The sequence below is a fragment of the Phalaenopsis equestris genome, unplaced genomic scaffold (genome assembly GCF_001263595.1).
Source record: "Phalaenopsis equestris unplaced genomic scaffold, ASM126359v1 Scaffold000002, whole genome shotgun sequence".
Taxonomy (NCBI): Eukaryota; Viridiplantae; Streptophyta; class Magnoliopsida; order Asparagales; family Orchidaceae; genus Phalaenopsis; species Phalaenopsis equestris.
In genome coordinates, this window is record NW_018164444.1 from 9,547,275 (window position 1) to 9,571,445 (window position 24,171).

Below are 24,171 nucleotides of genomic sequence, written 5' to 3' on the forward strand. Positions count from 1 at the left end.
TATATATATATATATATAGTTATAAAGTAAGAAATGATCAGAGGCTATTATATGAGATTATAGCCACCCTTAAATGTGTCTAACAATCCGAGTATCACCTTCTTAAAGCCAATTGTGCCGGAGGGGATTCGAACCCCTGATTTGAGGGGTGTTATACCATAGATGCCAACCAACAAGCCCGGGTACGTGGCGCACACACACACCTTTTAAAGTTTTTTTTTGAAGTTAGAAAATTTATTTGTTAAAGTTATTTTAAAATTAAAATTTATTATATTTGAATCATTTTAGGTGAAAAATTTTGTATTTTTAAAAGTATTTGATCTTTGAGTAATTGGATGATCAACATTTACTTACATACTACATAATTCCTATATATTTACATATCTAACATTTGAAGTTTCACATTTATATGCATGCCGCTTAAATCTTTAACATTGCATCAATAATATCATTAATATTATTAACTTATAAAAAATGAAATACATATTATTATGCACAAACTTGATATTTTTCAACTAAAATATTCAACCAAGTAGTTGGAGAGCACATAAATCCACCATTTTTCATAACTTGAAATCCAAGATTAGAATATTTAGACTGTCAGTTTGACCTTTTATGAACGCGATGAAAAATATCAGAAAATGATAAGAGATGACGTTCGTTCGTAATGACCAGTGATTGGAGATAGTTGTCAGACCGCAATGGACGTCAGTAAAGATTAGAGGAAAACAAAGATGTCAATAGATCGCAGTTAGACAATAATGATCAGGTGACAACAATCAGACAGTATTTGTGGGAAACAACAGTTGTTAGTGGTGATTATTGGTAATATTTACCCTCTTAAATTCTTAATCACTCTAATTTGTAAAATTGATGACTATTTATACATCTTCATGCAATCGTGCTCCTATTTATTGATTGGGCTCATTTGGACTTGGATTGAAACACTTGAAATATCATTAAAATTATTTTATAAGTTTGATTATAAAGATAATTAAGGGTGCATTTGGGGCAGCTTGTGCGTTTAAGGATAAGCAGTTTATCCTTAAACGCAGCTTACGGGTCGACCGCGTGGTTCGATCTGCTATCTGCGTTTAGTGTAAAAATCCAACCGCGTTTTTAGTTAAGCGGACAAAATGTGCGGTCCAAACGGTACTGCAACGTTTTCAAAAACGTCCCAACACACTGCTCTAAACGGGCCTTAAGTCAAAGTTTTGCTAAATTTATGAGTTTCACGGTCAAACTATTGTGAATAGATTACATACATAGCGCCCATTTTTTATGGATTTACCTATCCAAAGTTTCATTTTTACACACAACACTTTACATATGGATGTGAAGATGGATTTGAATATTAAAATGAAATAATGAGTGCTACTTTTCATATGATATCTGTAATTATGAAGGTTTGGTGTGAGATAAATAAATATGAAAGTTTTGTGTGATATTTATGTAAAAGCCCCAAATGAAAAGTATGGGCTTGCTTATAATATTAGGCGCCTCATGGGAAGAGTTATAGGGTTGTACTTCAGTATGAACAAAAGAAATTCCTTATATTACGATTCTATTCTATGGGTATCCCCTCGAATTAGATTTTAGAAATATTTACGGCTATGCCACTCAATTTTTATGTATTTACATATCTAATATTTCACTTTTGCATGAAAAGATATATTAATTTTTTTATGTTAAAAAAATGACAATTTTGATAAAATGTCAAAGATTTGGGTGGTATAAATATAAAAATAAAGTTAGATAATTTATATGTAATACATAAGCACATAAGAATTCTGTAATATACCGATATGTATGTAAATTTATAAAAATTAAGAGTCTGTTTGGGGCGGCGATGAGGCGACATTGTAACACCACACCGTACATTTTGACAGTTTTTTTAAATATCACCGGTCTCGACTAGGTGTGGTGACAATTTTCTAACTTCGATATGATTTTTTTTAAAAAAAAAAAAAATAATCACCATTACTTTTTAAACATTAAATTATTTTTCAACAGTTTCACAACTACTTTCCATTAAGTTGCAGCTGCCTTTAAACAGACTTAAATGAGTTTTCTTGTGACTTGTTTATTACAAATTTAACTTTCTAAATATCTTAATTAGAATTAAAACAATTTAACAAAAATTGTTATAATATTGAAGTTATATTAAGCATTAAATATATGATACATTATGTAAAACAAACCATTAAACATCATTGCCGCATAATTCAGCCGCGTTCACAGCCGTCGCCATCTCTTTCGTCGAAAGAGACCACGAGAAAGCGGAGATCGGACCCCGCACCATCACGAGATCTGCTCAGCTTCCCGCCCGAATACGCCACACCGCGCATCTGTACCTAACGTGCGCACCACCTCACCTTCTGTTTTTTTTACAAAAGGAGCAATTTGCATGCACACCCCTTTATTCTTATATATTTACGTATCCTCGTTCCGTAATTTTATTTTCTTACATTTATACCATGTATATTCTTCATATCATATCCAAAATACCATCATTTAGATCTAGAACATTGATATTTACTAATTAACTCCGCAGAATTTACACGTGTCACGATCAAACTATTGAAATTTGATAAAAGTGAATAATATGGGTTTGGTTTTTCGATAAATTTTGATATTTGAATGAAATTTTTAAAAGATGGATGAAAAATAACATTCGATTTTAACGGGAATTTACGTACATAGCACCTAATTCTAATGCATTTATATGTCTCGCATCCAAACTCCGATTTCTTTACTTCCAAAGTATTTTTTCTTTTGTATGAAAAGGTGGATTACAAAAAGATAGCTTTTCATACATAAATAAGATATGCTTTAGCCATAAAAATCAGAAGTAGGGTGTTACATGTAAATATGCAAGATATTGGGCGCTTGTATGTAAATTACCCTAATTTTTAATTTTGCCCCTTAAATTGAATAGTTAGTGGCATATGTAAATATTTTGAAGCATTCATACCTAAACACATAGGAATATTGTGGTATATAAGTAAATCATTCTTTAAAACCCAAACTAATTTAAATATTTATTTATTTTTTCTTAAAATTTACTTAATATCACATTAATCTTTTATGTGTTCATAAATTTAAGGTATGTTTGGGGCGGCTGCAGCTTATTGAATAATCTGCGTATAAGTTAGGTGCGGTGGCGATTAGAAATTTTTAATTTTTTTGAAAAGGTCAGAACGTTACCAAAAAAACTATCACTGCACCTACATAAGTGCTGTGTGAAAACACTGTTTTTTAGCATTTTCAAAATACATAAGCTGTCAAAACTCAGCTTACCCAAACAGTTTAGCTGCGTTTTCAAAACACAACCGTACCAAATAAACTGTCCCAAATAGTTACTTATAAAAAGTTGAATATGAATGTTTTTATTATTTTTTTATAGCAATGTTTCTAGAATATAAAAAAGTGATTGTTTTATAAATAATAATGTTTTGAATGAGTTATATGCTAATGTCTCAATATTAAAATCTTAAATATTATTATTTTTTAATTAAAATAATTAAATAAGAGATAACAGATAAATAAAAATTACAAGTTATGTACGTAATTGCCCCCTTTTTTTAAAATTTATTTCAGCTGGGCACCACCACTTCCACTGACTGATCTTCCAGTTTTTACTTCTTTCCCTCTCTTTTCCCGTTCCTCCGTTCTTTGTGGTTTCCTCCAACGCAAAACCCTAATCCTAATCCTGATTTAGTTTTTCTTCTGCTGCTGCGACAATGGGAGCGATCGGAGATGGGTGTCATAATTGGGACTAAGGAGATCGCCGGGGATGGGGAAAATCGAGGAGGAGCAGGCGTTCCACGCGGTACCTGCATCACCGGAGCCAGCACTGGAAAATGCTGCTCGTAGATGTCCGCCATGCCGTTCGGTCGGTAGGATCGTGAACCTTAGATGCATCGCGGCGCTGCTACTGGGTGTTGCTGTGCTGCTGTCGGGGATTTTATGGCTGCCTCCGTTTTTCCGGCGTGGCTCCGGAGCTGAGGGCGTCAATCGTGAGCCGCAGTATGGAGGTGAGGTTCTCTGGGGGTGTTTTTTTTTTTTTTTTCTTGTGCTTTGTCTCACTTGCTTAGAGATTGGAGTGCATATGGTGGCTGCATTTTGGCGCGTTCTTGAATCTTGTTGTGGGAGTCCATTTAGTTTCAGTCTTGTCCGTCGTAATTGTGCTTTGTTGTAAGGGTGACGATTGCTACAGCCTACTGCAAAGATGGATGGGTTTTTTGAATAATTTATACTATGCTCTATGAATTTCATTCCAGTTATATCTGTAAAATTCCTGCAAATTTGTTTCCTTGGTTGATTTATGATTTTGAATTGGTGTGGGAGGCTTTTCCTATAAGTACTCTACCACAAAGTTCTAGCCTCTATTCATACAATTCTCTGATTCCGCTTTTATAAATAATTTTCATGTGTCACGTTCCCATGTGTGCTTCCACAGATCTAGTCTCATGTATCATCTTCTCATTATATTGATATTTTGAATTAGTTTTTTAGCATGGAAGATGTATCGGATTTACTTATGGATTGACCATCAATGAGCAACACAAAAATGCAAGCTGGTGGTCAAGGGCCATGCTAGTATATTAAGAATCCAATTCTTAATTTTCTTTTGATCTCGATAATTTTTTCCGTTCTTGTATGTACCTTAACCCATCTCTCATGAAAGCTCTCTGGATCAACTTGATCTCAACTAAGCTCGATTCCAATTGTTAGTAGGGAAGGACACTTGGTCCTAGGGCTATAAACGAGCCGAGTATTTCATGGATTGGACTTGTCTTGGCCAAGTCATAAGTTTTTCATGTTTAGTTTGAGCTTGAGTCAAGCTTTCACATAGGTGTTCATACATAGCTTTCTTAAACATTTTAATATTCATATTTGATTTGTGCTTGACCTATCTATATTAATTGAATAAGTTAAAAATTCAAATGGGTACATAATGTTTTATATTAAATTAAAAGTTTAATTTATACTTGAATTTTCATTTAAAGCTAATAAATACGCTAAAAATTTAAATGAGTGCATGATTTGCTGTATAAAACTATTGATAAATAATTTTACAAATCTAAATAAATAAACAATTAAATAAATTTCAAATTAACATATAATTAATTTATACCAAATAAATAAAATAATATATAAGTTTTATTTGACTTTTTGCAATCAAATAATAGAAGTACTAATAAACTTGTTAATTGAAATAAAAATAAGAAGAAATCGCTTTAAATTTATAGGCATGTTGGTTTTAAATTATAATTTATAAGTATCAAATATATAATTAAATAAGTCATATTTAATTAAATTTTATTTAAATAATCTATCATATAAGTATAAAACATTTAACAAGTTACTTTAAATATGAGTATTACAAAAATATTCATACATGTTTTTTTAATTAATTTGAACAATGATTGAGAGTTAATAGAGTCGTGATTGAGTTGTTCATCAATGCAAAATCTTCAACCAATAGATAAGGACCAATTGTAGCATATTGTGAATCCAAGTCTTGCATCCACTCTTGAGGTGGGACCACCATTCTGATATGCACTTTAAAATAAAGATTGATGATGAGCACATCTAAAGGTTCACTTGATGGTTTTTGGTAGATTCTTATGAGTTTGAGCCATAGTTCATTTTCTTAAATTAGAAATGATTTGGATATCTTAGAATCCAAGGTTTTATAATTGCGTATTTAGGATGGAATTCATGAATTCAAACATACAAAGGGGCCATGTCGAGCTTGTTGTACTTATGGAATGAACGATATGCGATCAACCCAAAAATGTAACATTCCAATTCTTAATTCACTTTTGAGGTTTGACTACTTTTTTCTTTCTTTATGTACCTTATTCCCTCTCTTATGAAAGCTCTCTGGATCAATTGGTCTCAACCACGATCAACTTGGTCTCAACTAAGGTTGATCCACTTATTAGTACGGATGAACACTATGGCCTAAAGCTTAGCTTAATATTATTGTGGGTGGACATTCGTTAATGCAAAATCTTCAGCCAATAGATAAGAGTCAATGTTAGCATTTTCTGAATCATCTCTCTTGAGTTGGGAATAGCTTTCCAATCTTTCCTATGCATTTAATATGGCTCACATAATTGAAGATGAATGCATACTTAATGTGCTTGATGGTTTTTTGCGGATCCTTATGAGTTTGAACTGTGGTTCCTTTTCTGAATTTATAAATGATTTTAGGGTTATAATTAGGACAAATTTGTCTTATGATGAAAATATTAAAATTTGTAAAATTCTTCCTGGACGACAATTTCTTAATCTCAAAAAAATAATTTTTGAAAGTTTTGGTGCATTAATAAAGTAATGTTAGGAGAGATCATATTTGAAGTATCTCTTATTAGAGTGATATTGACGTGAAAGTTTTTCCCACATAGTTTTCTCTCAATACTGTAGCTGATAAACTCATTTTTGTCACGACTCGGCCCTGGACTTGGAGTTAATCAAGGCGGGAATAGATTGTCAAACAGTGTGAAATAAATTTTCTATGTTAACTTTCAGTTTGATAGATGAAAGAACCAGTACAAATTAAATTAAAGCTGTACAATTAAATTTATCTTATTGATAGTTATCCATGCCTTTTATAAATTTTTTTTAGTCTATCGCCCATCCTTTAATAATTTTATTAAATCTGAAAAGGCAGTTAAAACAACTGTGAGCTAAACAAGCCAGTGAATACTCATACTCATAAATTTTAGTAATACAATGGTGAAAAAAATAATATGCATGTCAGTTAAACTGTTTAAATAAATCAATATAAACATTTTATGCTATTCAAAAGAGTCTTACTTTACCAATAACTTATTAATATCATTTCGTGTTTATACAACCGTCACCGGAGATATCATCTAGAAATTGTGTCAATTAAGACACATCAATATTATTTTTTTTTATTTGAGTGCACGGACACATTAGTGTTCCCACACTATTACTATCATGGTGTGTTTCATCATAGCTAGTCATGTACATACAAGCAAACAACATAAACATACATGTTCATCACATTCAATCATACTACATAAAACATACATTAAAATACACGAGTAAATAACTACAACATTTGTAATAATATGACCGATAAAAAAAAAAGAATAGCTCAATCAGAATAAAATACTCACAAATATCATCAACTGCAAGCATATTTGAGAAAAAATAAATTATTATTATAGTTTAAAAGTGCTTACCTCGATGTCCATTAATCTAAAATTAAATGCCTAAAATAAGTATGGTATTCATATTAAATTTTAATTTATTTATTATCTTATTGCAAATTTAATAAGTTTTTTTTATTATCACTTTTTTCTTTTAATCAATAATATATATGTACATATATTAATAATAATAATAATAATATTATTATTATTATTATTACTACTACTACTTATTAGCTTTAAACAATAAGATTGAATTTAATTAAATATAATGTTGTTGTAATAAATAGTAATAACTCAAATTATTAAGTATGCTACCTTATTCTCTTCTCTTGTGCCCTAGATCACTTGAATCGAGCAGCAAGGCTCGGTCGAGCCTTTACTTTACACAAGAAAGCTGGTTCCAAGCACCTACTGCCGCGAGAGCCCTCCCTTCCCTCCTTCCTGCTCATGAGTGACCCAAATTGAGAGCCTAGTCTCCTGCATGAACTCAACCCTGCTCTTCTTCCTCTTCCTCTGCACGAGAACCTCGTCGATTCCTCCTTTAAGCTCGATAGTCGTCGTCGTCAGACAACAACGCCACCCCTCTTCTACTCCTTTGTCGGTTCGTACGTCAGGATCGAGTGTGTAGGAAATCCCACATTTGCTGCCTCTGCATGACAACGATGTCGCCTTTTTCCTACCCTCGTGTCGCCTTTCTCTCCTTCGCATGTCGTTGAACCTATGTGTAAGTCGATTTATATAGGCGAAATCCCCTCCTAAACTTCCGACCTCTCGTTTCCTATCGCTCTGTTTGGCTGCCTCGACTCTTCAATTTGTCTTTCTTGCCTTTTCATTTCCTCTTCCATTTGTCTTTTCATCTTCAATACTTCCTTTCGTCTCCCCCGAACTGAAATGATTCGTCACAATCTTCTTCATTTATAAAAAATTCATCCTCAAAATTTAAAACAACGGATCACACGTCACAAATAATTTTACATTTTTTATTGAACTCCCTTCTTCTATAATTTCGGTTGTATCACTATACCTGAACATATAATAATTTTTATTTTCAGTTAATTTTAGTTTTCATAATTATTAAAACTTTTTTATAATCTTTGGGCTATTTCATCAATATTCAATTAATTAATCCTAAATCTTATGCTTTGATGCCACTTTTCTCACAACCTGGCCTGGGGCTTGAAGTTCACCAAGGCTAGAACAGAAGGTCGGACGGTATTAAATAAATTTTCTATATTAAAATTTATAATGAAAGAGCCACTATAAATCAAATTAAATTGTTACAATTAAAATTTACCTTGTTGATAGTTGTCCACATTTTCTATAAATATTTTCTCGACTATCACTTATCTTTTAATAATTCAATTAAATTTAAAAAGTTAGTTAAAATCACTGTGAGCTAAACGAGCCAGTGAATATTCATACTCATAATTTGCAGTAATAAAGGGGAAAAAAAAATAAAATGCATGTTAATTAAACTGTCTAAATAATTCAATATAAACATTTAATATTATTCAAAAGAGTCTTGTTTTATCAATAACATATCAATATCATTTCGTATTTATACAATCGTTATTGAAGGCACTGTCCAAAAATTATGTCAAGACATATCAATGTCAATATATTTTTCCATTTACGTGTGCGGGTACATTAGTATTCCCCCAATAATACCATCAATGTGTGATTCATCATAACCAGTCATGCACATACAAACAGCCAACATAAATATGTGTTAATCACATTCAATCATACTATATAAAACATACACTAAAATGCATGAATAAATAACTACAACATTTGCAATGATATGATCAATAAAGAAAAGAATAACTCAATCAGAATAAAACATTCACAAATATCATCAATTGCAAACATATTTGAGAAGAAATAAATTATTACTATAGTTTAAAAATACAAGTACACATCTTGATGTCCATTAATTTATCTTAACTTCGGCTCATCTAAAATCGAATGCCTAAAATAAACATAGAATTCATATTAAAATTTAATTTATTTATTACATTAAAAATTTAAAAGTTTTTGTAATTATCATATTTTTTTTTCTAATCAATAATATATATATATAATATATAATACTACTATTAATTACCTTTAAACAATAAGATTGAATTTATTTAATTATAAAGTTTCTGTAATAAATTATGGTAACTCAAATTATTAAGTATGTTACTTTTCTCCCCTCTCTCGTGACCTAGATCACTTGAACCGAGTAGCAAGGCTCGGTCGAGCCTTTACTTCATGCAGGAAAGCCGGTTCCAAACACCTACAGCCGTGAGAGCCTTCATATCTCTCCTTCCTGTTCATGAGTGACCTATATTGAGAGCTTGGTTTCCCGCATGAACTCAACCCTTCTCGTCTTCCTCTTCCCCAGCACAACAACCTTGTTGATTCCTCCTTTAAACTCGATAGTGTCATTGTCGCCAGACTGCAATGTTGCCCCTTTCTCCTCCATCAGTGTGCAATAACTCTCGCACTCGCCACCTTTGAATGAAAGTGGCGTCGCTTTTTTTTTACCCTCGCATCTTCTTCCTCTCCTTTGCACGCCACTGAACCCATGTTAAGTTGATTTATATAGGTGAAATCTCCTCCTAAACTTCTGAGCTCTCGTTTCCTCTCGCTTTGTTTGCCTGCCCCGACTTTTCACTTTGTCTTCCTTGCTTGTTCATTTCCTCTTCTATCAGTTTACATTTTCTTCTTTGGTTCTTCCTTTTGTCTACCCCAAACTGAAATAATTCATCAAATTTCCCCTTCGAGGGCTGTATCCAAAGGATTGGATGGTGTCCCGATTTATTTCTCTCTCGAAGTGATTATTATCTTCCTCTTATCTCCTTCCGCATCTTTCCACATCGCTCTCTGCCGCCGTACCTCGCTTCAGCTGCCCACAACAACATCCTAATTGTTGTTTTATTCAGTTCCTGCTGCCCTTAGTGACTTCTTCTCTCTCGTGCTCACTGCCCTCACTTTCCTAAACCTTCTCATTCGTTTTGGCAGCATGCAACGTCTTTCCTTTGTTGTTTTCCTGCTGTCCAACTGCCCTAATCAACAACTTTCTGCTGTTTGGACTGTCACCCTGTGTTGTCCTGTTGATCTAGCTGCTTCTAATTGCGGCCACTCCTCAACCACAGTTTGGAAACCCCTTCCCTACCTTGCCACCACCTCTTCGAGCCCCCTAACTGTCACCTTTATCACCTGAGATCTTCCCTAACACGAGTTGCCCATTCAAGTGCGTTGATTATAATCGTCTATTTGGGTCTGGTAATAATATTTGTTTTTTTAATGTGATTTGTGTTAACTCTAGTATGAGATATGTTTTTGCTTATATAAATATGAATTTTCTTCTCATTATTTGCTTGGTTTTTGTATTATTCATGTACGCTTATTTAGAAACACCTATTTTTAACAACAACAACAACAACAAACATTTATCCTACTATGTGGGGTCGGCTACATGAATTTTTTCTCCATTTTGCCTTATTGAGTGTTATATTTTCATTTAATTCTAATAAATTAAGATCATTTTTTATACAATATGCCAAAGTTTTTATAGGTCTACCTCTACCTTTCTTAACATAAGTCGAGTCTAAAAGATCTACTCTCCTAACCAGATCATCAGATGGTCGACGTTTCATGTGACCAAACAATCTATGACGACCGTCTCAAATTTTGTCTACCACTAGAGCAACACCAATCCTATTACTGATATATTCATTTCGTATTTTGTCTCAAAGTGTTGAGCCACTCATCCACCTAAGCATCCTCATCTCGGCAATACTCAACTTTGTTTTATGTTTCTCTTTTAAATGCCAACATTCTGCGCCATAGAGCATTGGAAGTCTCACCATCATCTTATAAAATTTTTCTTTTAGTCTAAGCAATACTTTTCTATCACACAAAAAACAATCATCTACTTTAACCAACGAACTTGAATTCTACTAATAACATCCCCATCTATATCACCATCACTTTGAACAATAGACTGGAGACATCTAAAGCGGTTACACCTTTTAATGATTTGATCACCCATACGTACAACTCTGTTACTAGAGCTACTACTACTAAAAATTACTTTCCATGTATTCAGTTTTAGTTCTACTCAAATGAAGACATTTAGACTCCAAATTTAGACTCCAATGTAGGACATTTAGACTCCAATGTAGACCTTCATAATTCAAATTTTTTCTGAACTCTTTCTCTAGTTTTATACACAAAAAGGATATCATCAGCGAAAAACATACACCAAGCCATATCCTCCTGTAAATGTCCAATAAGAGCATCCATAACTAAACCAAAAAAATATGGGCTTAAAGCCGATCCCTGATGTAATACAATTGAAATAGTAAAATATTTGGTCAATCCTCTTCTTATTAGAGCACAAGTAACATCTCTAGTATACATATCTTTAATGACTTTAATATAAATTACATGAACACCTTTTTTTTATCTAGAAATCTCCAAAGGATTTCTCTTGGAATCTTATCGTAAGCTTTTTCTAAATCAGTAAAAATAATATGTCGATCTTCCTTATTCTCTCTGTACTCCTTCAAAACTATTAATAAATGTATAACTTACATAGTAGACTTGCCCAACATAAGTTCAAACTTAATTCCTCTATATTTGCACACTCGTGTGCATCCCCTTTATTCTTAAAATGGGGACCAAAATACTCTTCCTCCACTCCTCAGACATCTTGTTAGTTTTTTAAAATAATATTAAAGAGTTTAGTAAGCCAAAAACTCTCAAATCTACTAAATATTTTCACACTTCAATTGAGATATCATTAGGTCCTACTGATTTTCTATCTTTGGTTTTCTTTAAAGTCTCTTCAACTTCTTTTTTATTAACGTAACGGTAATTATAAAATAAATTATTATTATTAATGATATTAAGATCACCAAGGTCGATCGTATCTTCAGAAGTTTCATTTAAAAGTTTATGAAAATAACTCACCCACCTATGTTGAATATTTTTTTCTAAAAAATTAATTTTTTGTTTTCATCTTTAATTCACTTTACTTGAGTTGAATCATTGCTATTCTTTTCTCTTTGTTTGACTAGTTTATACATATATTTTTTACCCTCCTTATCATCTAATCTTTTATAAAGATTACTAAAAATAGCATATTTAACATCACAAATTGCTATTTTAGCCTTCTTTCGGGCCACCTTATATTTTTTCTCAGGCCTCTAAGTTTTTACATTTAAACCATTTTTATTTATAGAAACTTTTCCTTTCTTATTGATAAAAAAATACCACAACTCTTTCTTATTGATATATTATTAAGACAATATTTTGATGCGAATGAGTATAGTTCCCATTCTTCATGAAGTAAATTAATTCGATTCTTCTCTGATTTGTATTTTTTCCAAATGATGCCATGGCATCATAAATCCCTCTTAATGATTACAAAACCTTATTTAGTCAACATCATTGTCAAGTTTAATTGTATGAATATCTCTTTTTGTTGCGGTACGTTTATTTTATTGTTTTTTTCACACAACAAACTTCAATATTTTGACTCGACTTGCCTTAATAGCCATGCAATTGTTAAGTTTTTTCAGTGTTAGTTATCCAAGTACACTGTCTCTCTTTGGTTAATATTCTAGAGATTTTAAGTGCCTCACCTATCATGTTTCAAGATTTAGCTTAGTGGGTCACATTTATTATTCCACTTACTGTTAGGTGTAATATTTCCCTTGTTTACAGATATTTTACTCTTAAGTCCTTTATTTCTTTTGCAAATTAATTTTGAGAACCAAGAATATTTTAATTTGTGAGGTGAATGGGTCCAAAAATTTACTTCAGTACCGTCGTTTACAGTCAAACCAAACATTTGGCAAAAGCAAAACAAACATTATATTTTTTTCAAATTTATCTCAGATATGTATCTATTCTGGAAGCTGTGTATCTCGGTCAATGGCTTTCTCTACGTACCCAATATTGCAAATTTATTTTGGTTTTTGCCTTTTTACTGCAGCTGCATTAATTATTATCTTGAACATTGCTGGGAGAAATTAGGCTACTCTCCAGTTTTTCAGCCAATTTCCACATCCAATCCCACTTTGTCTACCGCTCTGAATGGGTCCTCTTATGTATCAATTACTATTTCTCAGGAAGGCTCATGTCAACTACTATTTCTCAGGATGACTATAGTCAACTATTTTAACTGTCACAAACATCAACAGTTACCTCACTTGTTGTATTGCTGTTTGGATCTGCTACTTTTTCAACTGATTCAAAGGTTTTGGGGTGTCTGAACTTGACCAATTTGGTGTTCAACAGTCATGGATTCGTCTCCATGAGCTGATTCCTATAGTGGTTTTTATCAGATTGATTCCTAATTTAATCTTTTTGAATTGCTTTGAGATTTATGTTTTGCATGAAAATTAATCTTTACCAAATAGGGTGATTTTGATCCCACTGGTGATCAGTGATCACCATCATAGGTATAGTCAACTATTTTAACTGTCACAAACATCAACAGTTACCCAACTTGTTGTATTGCTGTTTGGATCTGCTACTTTTTCAACTGATTCAAAGGTTTTGGGGTGTCTGAGGGTTTTGGGGTATCTGAACTTGACAAATTTGGTGTTCAACAGTCATGGATTCGTCTCCACGAGCTGATTCCTATAGTGGTTTTTATCAGATTAGTTAATCTAAGAAAATTGATTCCTAATTTAATCTTTTTGAATTGCTTTGAGATTTATGTTTTGCATGAAAATTAATCTTTACCAAATAGGGTGATTTTGATCCCACTGGTGATCAGTGATCACCATCATAGGTATAGTCAACTATTTTAACTGTCACAAACATCAACAGTTACCCACTTGTTGTATTGCTGTTTGGATCTGCTACTTTTTCAACTGATTCAAGGGTTTTGGGGTATCTGAACTTGACAAATTTGGTGTTCAACAGTCATGGATTCGTCTCCACGAGCTGATTCCTATAGTGGTTTTTATCAGATTAGTTAATCTAAGAAAATTGATTCCTAATTTAATCTTTTTGAATTGCTTTGAGATTTATGTTTTGCATGAAAATTAATCTTTACCAAATAGGGTGATTTTGATCCCACTGGTGATCGGTGATCACCATCATAGGCACGTTTACACTGAGGTATACTAATATAAAATCAAAACTATGAAATTAAAACAACTAAAGCGGAAAAACTGCTCATCTCCATTCACACATTTTACATTTCTGGCGAGTTTAAACTTTTAGAGTTCCATTGAGAAGCTTAAGCGTTTCACAATTCTGTGTTTCCTGTAAATTTAGTTTTAACTTTATCTGCTTAGTTATAATTATGCCTATTTCCATTTTTCCGGAAAACATGAGCGTGTGGGCATATTTATTCACTGTATCTTGACTTTGTGAAGGTGATGAATTAAAGTAGAAGTGTTTATGATGAACCGCTACCTCTATGTAGATGTATAATTATTTTTTGGAAGATTTACATTTACATCACAAAATTCTTATCTATTTACATTTCTAACTCCTGAACTTCAATTTATACATACAAACCGCCTTCCTATGCATGAGAAAGTGTATTTCATTTTTGAAAAGATAACATGGTGGTATTTTTCATGTGATAGGGGAGACTGCATCATCCACTAAAACCTAGTTGGATGGTAAATATTGCAATTCATCTTTTATTGGCGCAATCATTCACCTTTTTTTTATGTACTGTTGATTATGTTCTAATTTCAACACTGCCTGCCTATTGAGAAATTGATTCTATCGAATGTATTTTAACTCTTTGGATATTACTTTGTGAAGCATATTTCCATGATTAATGATTTGTATCTGAAAATTTAAGGAATCTTTTATGATGGGGACATGTTACATGCAAATTTGGCTCAAAATCTTTTATTTTGTTTGTTTGCTATTTTTAATGAATTGACTAATTTTTTGCAGCTGATGTGGTGGCAAGTTTCAGATTACAAAAACCCTTTTCCTTGCTGAATTCAACGGTTGCTAAGCTTCAATATGATATCTTTAATGAGATTGGCGTTCCAAATACCTCTGTATGTATCTATTACCTTCTTCCTTTATTTTATGACCTTGTTTACTTATTTTAACCTTGCTCATATTTTAGGTAGCTATTATTTACCTGGATCCTGTAGGAATAAACACAACCAATGTTGTGTTTGGCGTGTGGCCTTATCCAAAGAATTCAAATATATCAACCGGGCTCAGCATTCTCAAGTCTTCTCTTGTGTCGTTGGTTCTACAACAATCTACCCTTCATTTGACGACAAACTTGTTCGGAAGCTCATATTTTTTTCAGATTTTAGAATTTCCCGGAGGAATTACTATAGTACCACCGCAATTTGCTTTCCTTCTACAGAAAGAGCATATGCTTTTCAACTTTACTTTGAATTTTCCAATCTATGAAGTCCAAGACAAAGTTGATGAACTGAAGGACCAGATGAAGTTTGGTTTAGGTCTAAAATCTTATGAGGTTTGTCTGATTAATTTATTTACCATTCATTTTCGCTAATGTTATTTTCTCTTTACTCTTATTGCCTGTATAATTCAATATTGTTTGATAAGCTTGCCTCACTTATAGGATTTAATATTAGCGGTATAGATGTTGTCGTTGCCTTTACCGAAATATATTCTCACCTTTTTGAGCTTTAATTTTATCGAGCAAAACTCTAGCATTCTTATTTTTGTTTCTACCGTATATGTATAAGGGTTTTATTCTCCATTAATAAGACTGCTTCATGTTTATGAGGCTTATCTGGAATTAGCAAGACAGCTCTGGTCTTGTTGCCATGAACTGAAACTTCTTACATCTCTATCTAAACTCTGGAAATTCAGTGGTAGTCTACCTATGTTTTTTTACTTTTATTTGCAAGATTATCTTAAACCAATTTCTTTTATCTATTCATGATCAATATTTATGTTTTTTTTAGTTTTATTTGCAAGTTATAATTTTCTTATCACTTTGTTATATGTGCAGATTTTGTTTGTCAAATTGACAAATACAAAGGGTTCTACCGTGGCTCCACCTACAGTTGTTGAGACATCCATTGTGCTTGCAGTAGGGAATAATCAACCATCTATGCCAAGATTGAAGCAGTTGGCTGAAACTATCAGAAATTCCTCTGCAGGAAATCTTGGTCTTAATCACACTTTATTTGGCAGAGTTAAGCAGATTCGTCTCTCCTCATTCCTTCAACATTCTTTAAATAGTGGGGTTGGTTCTATCTTATCTCCTAGTCCAGCTCCTCAACCTCATATAGGTGCTCGTCACCATAATCCTGGCACTCAGCGCCATCGTCACTCCAATATTCACGATCATGGGGGCCATTCTGATGTGCATGTTGCACCTGCACCTTCCCCAAAACCCTTATTTACCCATCTTGCTCCAACCCCTTCTGGTTGTAATCTTGGATTTTCAAACAACCCCAAGAGAAAACCTGAGATTGTTCCTGTAGCAGCTCCTGCAGCCACACATCATCTACTTGCTCCTTCACCAAATGAAGTTGTGCCTGCACCTTCACCACATTTGCATCGAAAGTCACATTTGCCACATGTCGTTTTTTCTCATGCAAAACCTCCAAGTGAAAGTGTAAACCATGCCAAACCTCAGGATGGGGCTCCATTTATTTCGGCTTCACCATCTTCTTGTGAGTATTTCCTTCTAAAATTTTGTTTTAACGAAGTAATTTTGTTAGTAAATATCAGAAATATTTTTTTGTTATAACATAATTGTTATGGTTATGTTAGTCTGCTAATGAAGAAAAACGCGGAGTAAAGATGGGGTTCGTCTTTCCAACTTTAGATATGTGGACTAAATTGACCATTTTAAATGATTGATTAAGTTTAGAACAGAAGCTACCATCATGTGTGATTTATGTGCTATTCTGTTGGTTTGTCTTCGCGCAACTAAAATTTGGAAGCTTGTAGCAAAGTGCCGAACACCTGAACAAAGTATGTGCTTCATGAATTTGGTTTAGTTAATATTTATAGTATTTGAATGGTTTAGGACGATGCTAATTTGATGACTTTGCGAATTCACATGTATATATTAAAATATCGAAACGAAGGAATTAAATTAGGCATGTGAATATGTATATCTGAAAATGTGTTTGGCACAGTTGACAGTAGAAACCTGATTAATGTTATAGATATCAGAGGTCAAAGCCTGACATCATCTAAGAATTTTTGTTAGGAAATTGCTATATCACCAAAGCTAGCGCCTGAAATAAGTCATGAAGGCTGTTGAATGGATGACTAGTGCTGTGAAAGTTAAGCTCGAAATCAGATCAAATGTAGATATTTTGGCTCAAAATTGGATCATGGATTGATTTATTTGATCTTGAGCCAAAATGGATTGAAATTGAGTCGTTTTCAATCATGCTTGTATTGGTAATGAGCAAGATCGAATGGTGAATTTGACTAAAATCCTGATTGATCCAGCTCAAAATTAAGACTGATTTGGCTCGCCAACCATATTGACCAGAAACACCGAATGTACACGAGCGAAAACAAAATTCTGCTTGTATTTAAATAGTTTAAAAGTCACAAAGATAGAGATAGACAGACACAGACAACAATGTGACCTAGCCGAAAGCCTTTATGGGATATGAATTCTGAGAATATTAGCACAAGAGAAGGTAGCGGTAATTTATCCGTTACCCAGTCCTATTGAACTGTGAATGCAAGGAGCCCCACCCTCAATCACAAAACTACCAGAGATAGAGTAAGCAAAAGGGATGTAAAGCACTAGATGGTTCGCACATGTAAGTAGCAAGTGAAAAGTGGGAACTTGCAACAGATAACATCAAGTTGGCACCCGTTCAGAAGCGGCAGAGTCAAAGCCGGAGGCATGCGACGATGACTGATTAGGGATTTTTAAACTAGGGTGAGAGTCGAGTGATGGAGAAAGATGGAAGCGAGATAGTTGTAAAGAATTTTAGAAATAGGATTACGGCTCTGGGCAATTGGGGTGTGATGGGCATTCGGTTTAGAGTTAACGCAAACACCACCTATGGTTGATTTACACAATTGGATCCATATATCAAATCCGGGAATCACGATACATATAAAGTTTATATTGGTTGGCATCTGCGAGTCAGTTGTAAGTCCTCTGAGGCCGAGTGTTCGAATCCTCCTCTGACGACGGCCGTTTTATGGAGAGTGGTACTCGAATTGTTAGGCACATTAGGGGTGGTTGGGGGCTCGTATAATAGCCTCTGGCCATTCCTTAATATATATATATATATTTATATATATGAAATTGGCTCGAAATAAGTTAGATTTTTGTATTTGGCTCATATCTCAGCTCATTCATTTCTAGCCAATTTCGATCTGAGCTAAAATTCGATTCAATTTATGAGCAATTTTTTAACTTCGAGCCATTTTGACGGCCCTATGGTTGAAACATGTCATGTGTACGTTGCATGTCATCAATTCAGAGGTCTTGACACGTCTTTTGGCCTCTATTTTATCATTGTATCATTAATCTTTACATAATATACTACAAAAGTTGATACAAAAATTAAATAAGCAAATTAGTGTATTCAAGGTCAAATGATTTTACATTTCTATCAATAATCTGTTTAATAAATAAATAAACAAAAAATACAATATGTGGTGTTTTAATTTTATTAAAATAGTAAAAGACATTTATTATTTTAGTTTATCTGATAAACGTATAAAAATCTATGGGTAATTGTGATACTTATGATTATACATCGTTAAGCAATCTTGAGAGTTTAGGAAAATTGGAAATCTTAGGCTGTTAATGTCTAAATGACATTTGTCTTCTTTTTCATTTAATTTTGATAGATTTATGCACATGATTAATTTTTAGAAATGCATTGCTGATAACTATTGCTATGTAAAAGGCACTATAAAAGAATGCATTTTCTTGCTTAACGTTTGTTTATTTTAGGAGCAGGCACCAGTTAAATCAATGATCATAGATGATTGTCGTCAAACTAATTTAACATATAAGTTTAAGAAGGTTTTTAGAATTAGAACTGACTGAAATATTTCTATAGGTATTTTGAAACTGGTACAATGTTAAAATAATGAGAAGTGCTCGATAGATTAAATATAGTAAAAGCAAAGATGTTTAACTCACTACTTGTAAGTTACTTCAAGCTTTTTAAAGAATAATTGACAAAGGCAATGAGTCGAAAACCCATATTACTGAATTCTCCTATGCATCAACATTGGTTTTTATTTTATTTTATTTATCTATTTATTTATTTTTATGTATTCAATGATTTGTAGAATGCTAGGCATTGGCGTTAGTGGGAGCTATCGGTCAATGTATGTCAAATCTTGAAAATAAATGTTGGGATGCGGTAAAGTGATTCATGTGCTAAGTAAAAGTTATAATTAATTACACATTAAGATAAAAAAAAATTACTTGATACGGTAGGGATAGGTTGGAGGTCTGGGAGGACACCTAGATACACAAATAAGTATTGTGGAGACATTTACATATAGGGCCTGTCTTATGTTTGTAGTGTCTATTTTCTGTTTGGAGAGTCGTTGTAATCGATTTGAATTTCAGCAATAATATTTTTGTCTTTATAGTGGTTTGAGTTAACTCCGGTATCGAGGTGCAATATAGTGAGGTGTTGGGACAATGATTTTAAGTACATAATGAAATTCTATTTTCAAATGTTTAGATGTGGAGATTGCCATATGACCATCTACCTAACTCGTGAGTTTATTACATATAATCATTTATATGGCCTTTATAATTATGTTATCTCCACCTTCTACTTAACTTTTATAAGCTAGCTACCTAACACTTTCAAAGCATTATATAAGAAGATGGTTGCATCATTTCATGGTGTTCATATGTATCTCATAACATAAGCAAATAATGAGGAGGGAATAGAGAGGAGAGGGGGCGCTAACTGAAAGACACGGGAAGAGTATTTAAGTTCTTATATTAAGAAGATCTTCTAATTCTTCAAGAAGGAGGCTCTGCTAGTTTCATTTTCATCGAAGGAGTTTTTGACAAGTAGCAATAATAACTTCTCTGCCACATACATTCCTCTTCTTCATAAGTTGCTACACACTCTCTAAGTTGGTGACAAACTAAGTGGTATCTTTATTTTTATCCATATATTCCTCTTCAAAATTTAATTCTTATTTGATCTGAATGTGATCGTGAATGCAAAGTAGTCTAACAAACTTCAAACCTTTTATGCTTATTCCTGTATTTGCCGTATTTGATTTCTTGTCTTTATACGTTTTGCTTGTTACTGTTAACATTTCTTTGTTTCGATGTGTTGCTTGATTTTTCGTTTGTTTGGCAAAGTCTTTTTTTGATTCTTTTAACTTCTGTATATCTGGTTAATTAGGTTTGCGCATTTTTAATTTTATTCAAATCTATTGCAATTTGGCTCTCAATTATGGTGTTCATTTCAGTCGACTTGTTGATTTTTGGTATTTGAATTTCTTATTGATTTCTTAGATTTAATTGATCATTAAATTATTATTTGGTGTGGATTCATATTTTCTTAATTGCATCAGGAGTCATGGAATTTTAACTGCCCCTATTAACCGGCGACTACGGTGAATTGAAGGCGGCGGTGGTGTCTGTTGGGGGTCCTGAAAGGAGGTGGCAAGGTGCAAAAGTAATGTGAGCGAGCGGGAATAGCAACTGAACAGTAAGTCCTTACTCTCCTGGGCAGCGGCAGCAAGAGGTCGGGGGATGGACAACAAGAAAAACAGGGTTGAGGGGGTTTGGTGTGACAAAAATGAAGCGGGTGGGCCACACAGTAAGACAACAGTAATACCTTTGCCATCCCTAGGCGGCAGCAAGGTAGAACTCTGTGGCAGCATGTTGGCAGGGAGGAGTGCATGGTTTGGACGGAACTGCAGTTGATAGCAAACAAGCGCTGTCTGTAGCAATGAAGGGGTAGTTGGGGAGAGCTGGGCGGGCTGGCTGGGAAATACGGCTGTGGAGATTGATGGCTGTGGGATAACAATAAGGAGTGCTGTCTAGGGGCGGCTGCGGTAGGGAGGGACGATTGGGAGTGATGTGTGAGGGAGGTGGAAGGATTGCGGAAGGATAAATCATCACATCGGGTGTGAGATACAGCCGAAGCACCACTTGACCCTTGGATACATCCTAGAAGGGAAAAGTAGAAACGTTGCGGCTGTCTCGAATAACACCAGTACAAAAATTGAGTCTCAAACAACCAAAGCTCCAAATATATAGAAGCACCCTCATAGTAATAACGTAATTAAGAAAATAAAGAAAAAGGAAAGGAAACACTAAAGGAAAAAAAACGAATACAATTGATAAGGAAAGTTTTTCGATTCGACGCAGGCCATTTCGCAATACGGGAATTCTGCATTTGCGAGTTCCACCATTCCGCTGTTTCATTGTTCTGCGATCCCATGTGCTCTGCTAGCTCCTGTGTATGTCTCCCGGAGTTGGGGAGCTGCGACCTCATCTGTCGATGCTTTTGTTTCCTATAGTATGGTGTCAGGTTGGCCACGTTGAAAGTAGTGGAGTTATTTTAACTTCTCGATAAGTTAATCTTGTAGATGTTGTCATTCTAAAGCACATCCTGATTGAACAAGTGTCCATCATATTTTTGCACAATCTGAGTTGGAGCTGCATATAGTCCTAGATTCTAACAAAGTAACTCTAGAGCTATTGATTCTATCATGTGCCTCTTTCACTTGTGCTCTGCATGGTGCATATGGTAAACCAATTCGTCTGGAGGAACTAACTCGGGAATAAAATTTGTGGTCATTTGAGCAACTCTCAACAGCAGCCACTCTAGAGATGCTTCTTCTTCTTTGGTAGGACCTAGATTCTATTATAGAATTTTCTTTCCTACCAAGCTCCTAAAACAATTTCTAAAGCACTGGTTCATCCCTCATGCCTAGGCATCCATCAGTGGGTAAACTGCTAAAGTGAAGTTAATATTTGAATAACTTCATATAGTCTCCCAAAAGTAGCTCAAAAGTTTCTATCTCTGATATGTTGGTTCTCTCTCAGTAGGGGCTACTTAGTATATATGCTATACACATTTGAAATTGTGAAATTCTCTTATCTGATGTTCTACTATGTCTTTTAACGACTCCTTAAACTCATGCCCCATTTGGGCATCCAATGTTAGTCCTGTTGATACTCCTCTCAATACCTGTAAAAAGGTACCTCGAGGCACCACAACCTCCTACTCTGCATGAATGTCCATTACCTTAGAGTAACTCCCATTTGAGCAACTACCATTAACCCCGCTAATTTATATCTCATGGACTCGACTTGAATTATATGCATCCATTGTTCCACGATCCCGCGTGAACGCTTGCTCCGTTACATACACACCACCTAATTCCTATGTCTTTACTTATCTAACACTTGAACTTTGCTTTTCACATTTACCTCGAATCTTTCACATCACATAAAATATACCACCATTTGAACTTTTAAAATGTGATATACACCTTTTTATGTATAAGTAAGGTGTCTAGTTATCAGAGATGTAAATATACAGGAATTGAGTGGCATGTATGTAAATCTTAATGGAACTCCAGGAAGGGACCTTAGAAGAGCAACTAAACATAATGACATGTGATAAAATAATAAATTGACTCCACAAATCTATCTAACAATCTTACATGGTCAATTGTTGAACTTTGGGTCGTGCAATTTTTTATTTTTTTTATTTTTTGAGAAATTATTTATTCAGTGATGAAGCTTTTTTGAGTCTGTCTGGTTAATATTATCTGATATTGAACTTATCCCATTTCCATTGCAGCATCTGCGGCAGCTGGCCTGACAAAAACTGGTTGGGTTTTTGCGCTATTCTTACATCGATTGTTGCCGTTATAACCCTGAGAGGAAACATTTTGTTCTCTGGATTCAAACCTCACCTGAAGGAAGAAGCTGTAATTTTAATAGATGCAATGTATATAAGGATATAAAAATGCTGTTAACAGAAATATATATACATTTCATGGTCAAAGCCACAGTGGTGGCAGGCCTTCTGTCAATCTTTGTAGTGCGCCTCTACTTCCATGTACTTTTATGCAAAAATCAAGAAAAAAAGAGGGTTTTTTCGCTTAATAAGTAGAGGAAAATGTGATTGATATTATGATCTGTTTTTGCAAGCTGTTAGTTTGATCAAACTATGCCCTGCGTTTTATAGTAGATTTTCTGTTTTATTTTATTTTTTGTTTGCTAGTTTTTGGGAATTGTATGTATCTAGTAGGGGTGTAAACAAGCCGAACACGAGCGAGCCCAAACTCAGCTCGTGTTCGGCTCGTTTATATTTCGAGCTCAAAAAATATGTTAGTGTTCCGCTCGTTTGCTTAGCGAGTCGAAGTGTTCGGTTTGGGCTTGTTGCTTAGGGGAGCCAAACGCGAACCGTTCACTAACAAAGAGACGTTTTGACAACCTTAATCACGTGGCCATAAGATGTTAATGATTGGGGCAAATATTTTTAATTTATTATAAATCTTTATAGCCTTGTAATCAATTAAATTTTTTAAAAATACTACTCATCAAAGATACATATATATATATATATATATAATTTATAAGTAGTATATCGAGCCAAAACGAGCTGAATTTCGTGTTGTTCGTGTTCGGTTCGTTAACTTAGCGAACAAGCCAAACACGAGCTTCTTAACGAGCCAAACACGAGTTGTTCGCGAACAACGAGCCGTTTTGACAGCCCTAGTATCTAGTACCTCAAGTTTAGATATTTGAATTTATGACATTTTTGATGTGATGTTAAAATTTTGCATGGCATACATATAAATATGAATTTTTTTGTGTCGGATATGTGAATACATAAAAATTTTGTGGGTGTCGGATGTTACTATTATCAACTTTGATCTGTAAATAAGATGCATGTAGGTATAATAAATATTTTTCTCCAATACGCTTCTTATAATTTGCTATATATATATATATATATCAATTAAATTTGATTACATATATAAACTAAACTAGCTACCATGC

At 33.8% G+C, this 24,171-nt stretch overlaps 1 protein-coding gene across 2 annotated transcripts; it reads left to right on the forward strand.

Moving 5' to 3' along the window:
- The first annotated feature begins 3,613 nt into the window (after positions 1 to 3,613).
- LOC110039471 lies at positions 3,614 to 23,288 on the forward strand. 2 transcript variants are annotated; one of them, XR_002295526.1, is made up of 6 exons: positions 3,614 to 4,037; positions 15,123 to 15,232; positions 15,304 to 15,669; positions 16,174 to 16,843; positions 20,718 to 20,854; positions 22,964 to 23,023. XR_002295526.1 is itself a non-coding variant. In XM_020744542.1 (5 exons), the coding sequence occupies exons 1-5, from the start codon at positions 3,797 to 3,799 to the stop codon at positions 23,035 to 23,037; spliced, it is 1,461 nt and encodes a 486-aa protein (XP_020600201.1). In that variant the 5' UTR covers positions 3,614 to 3,796; the 3' UTR covers positions 23,038 to 23,288. The 2 variants fall into 2 exon arrangements, 1 of the variants encoding a protein (XP_020600201.1); XM_020744542.1 differs by lacking the exon at positions 20,718 to 20,854 and having other exon boundaries at positions 22,964 to 23,288.
- The last annotated feature ends 883 nt before the right edge of the window (positions 23,289 to 24,171 follow it).

What these genes read in the sequence shown, in the direction of transcription:
- LOC110039471 (XM_020744542.1), top strand. Translation starts at nt 3,797, where the DNA reads ATGGGGAAAATCGAGGAGGAGCAGGCGTTCCACGCGGTACCTGCATCA. An exon ending in TTGGCGTTCCAAATACCTCT is followed by an intron (nt 15,233 to 15,303) that starts GTATGTATCTAT and finishes CTCATATTTTAG; the next exon opens with GTAGCTATTATTTACCTGGA. An exon ending in TAGGTCTAAAATCTTATGAG is followed by an intron (nt 15,670 to 16,173) that starts GTTTGTCTGATT and finishes TTATATGTGCAG; the next exon opens with ATTTTGTTTGTCAAATTGAC.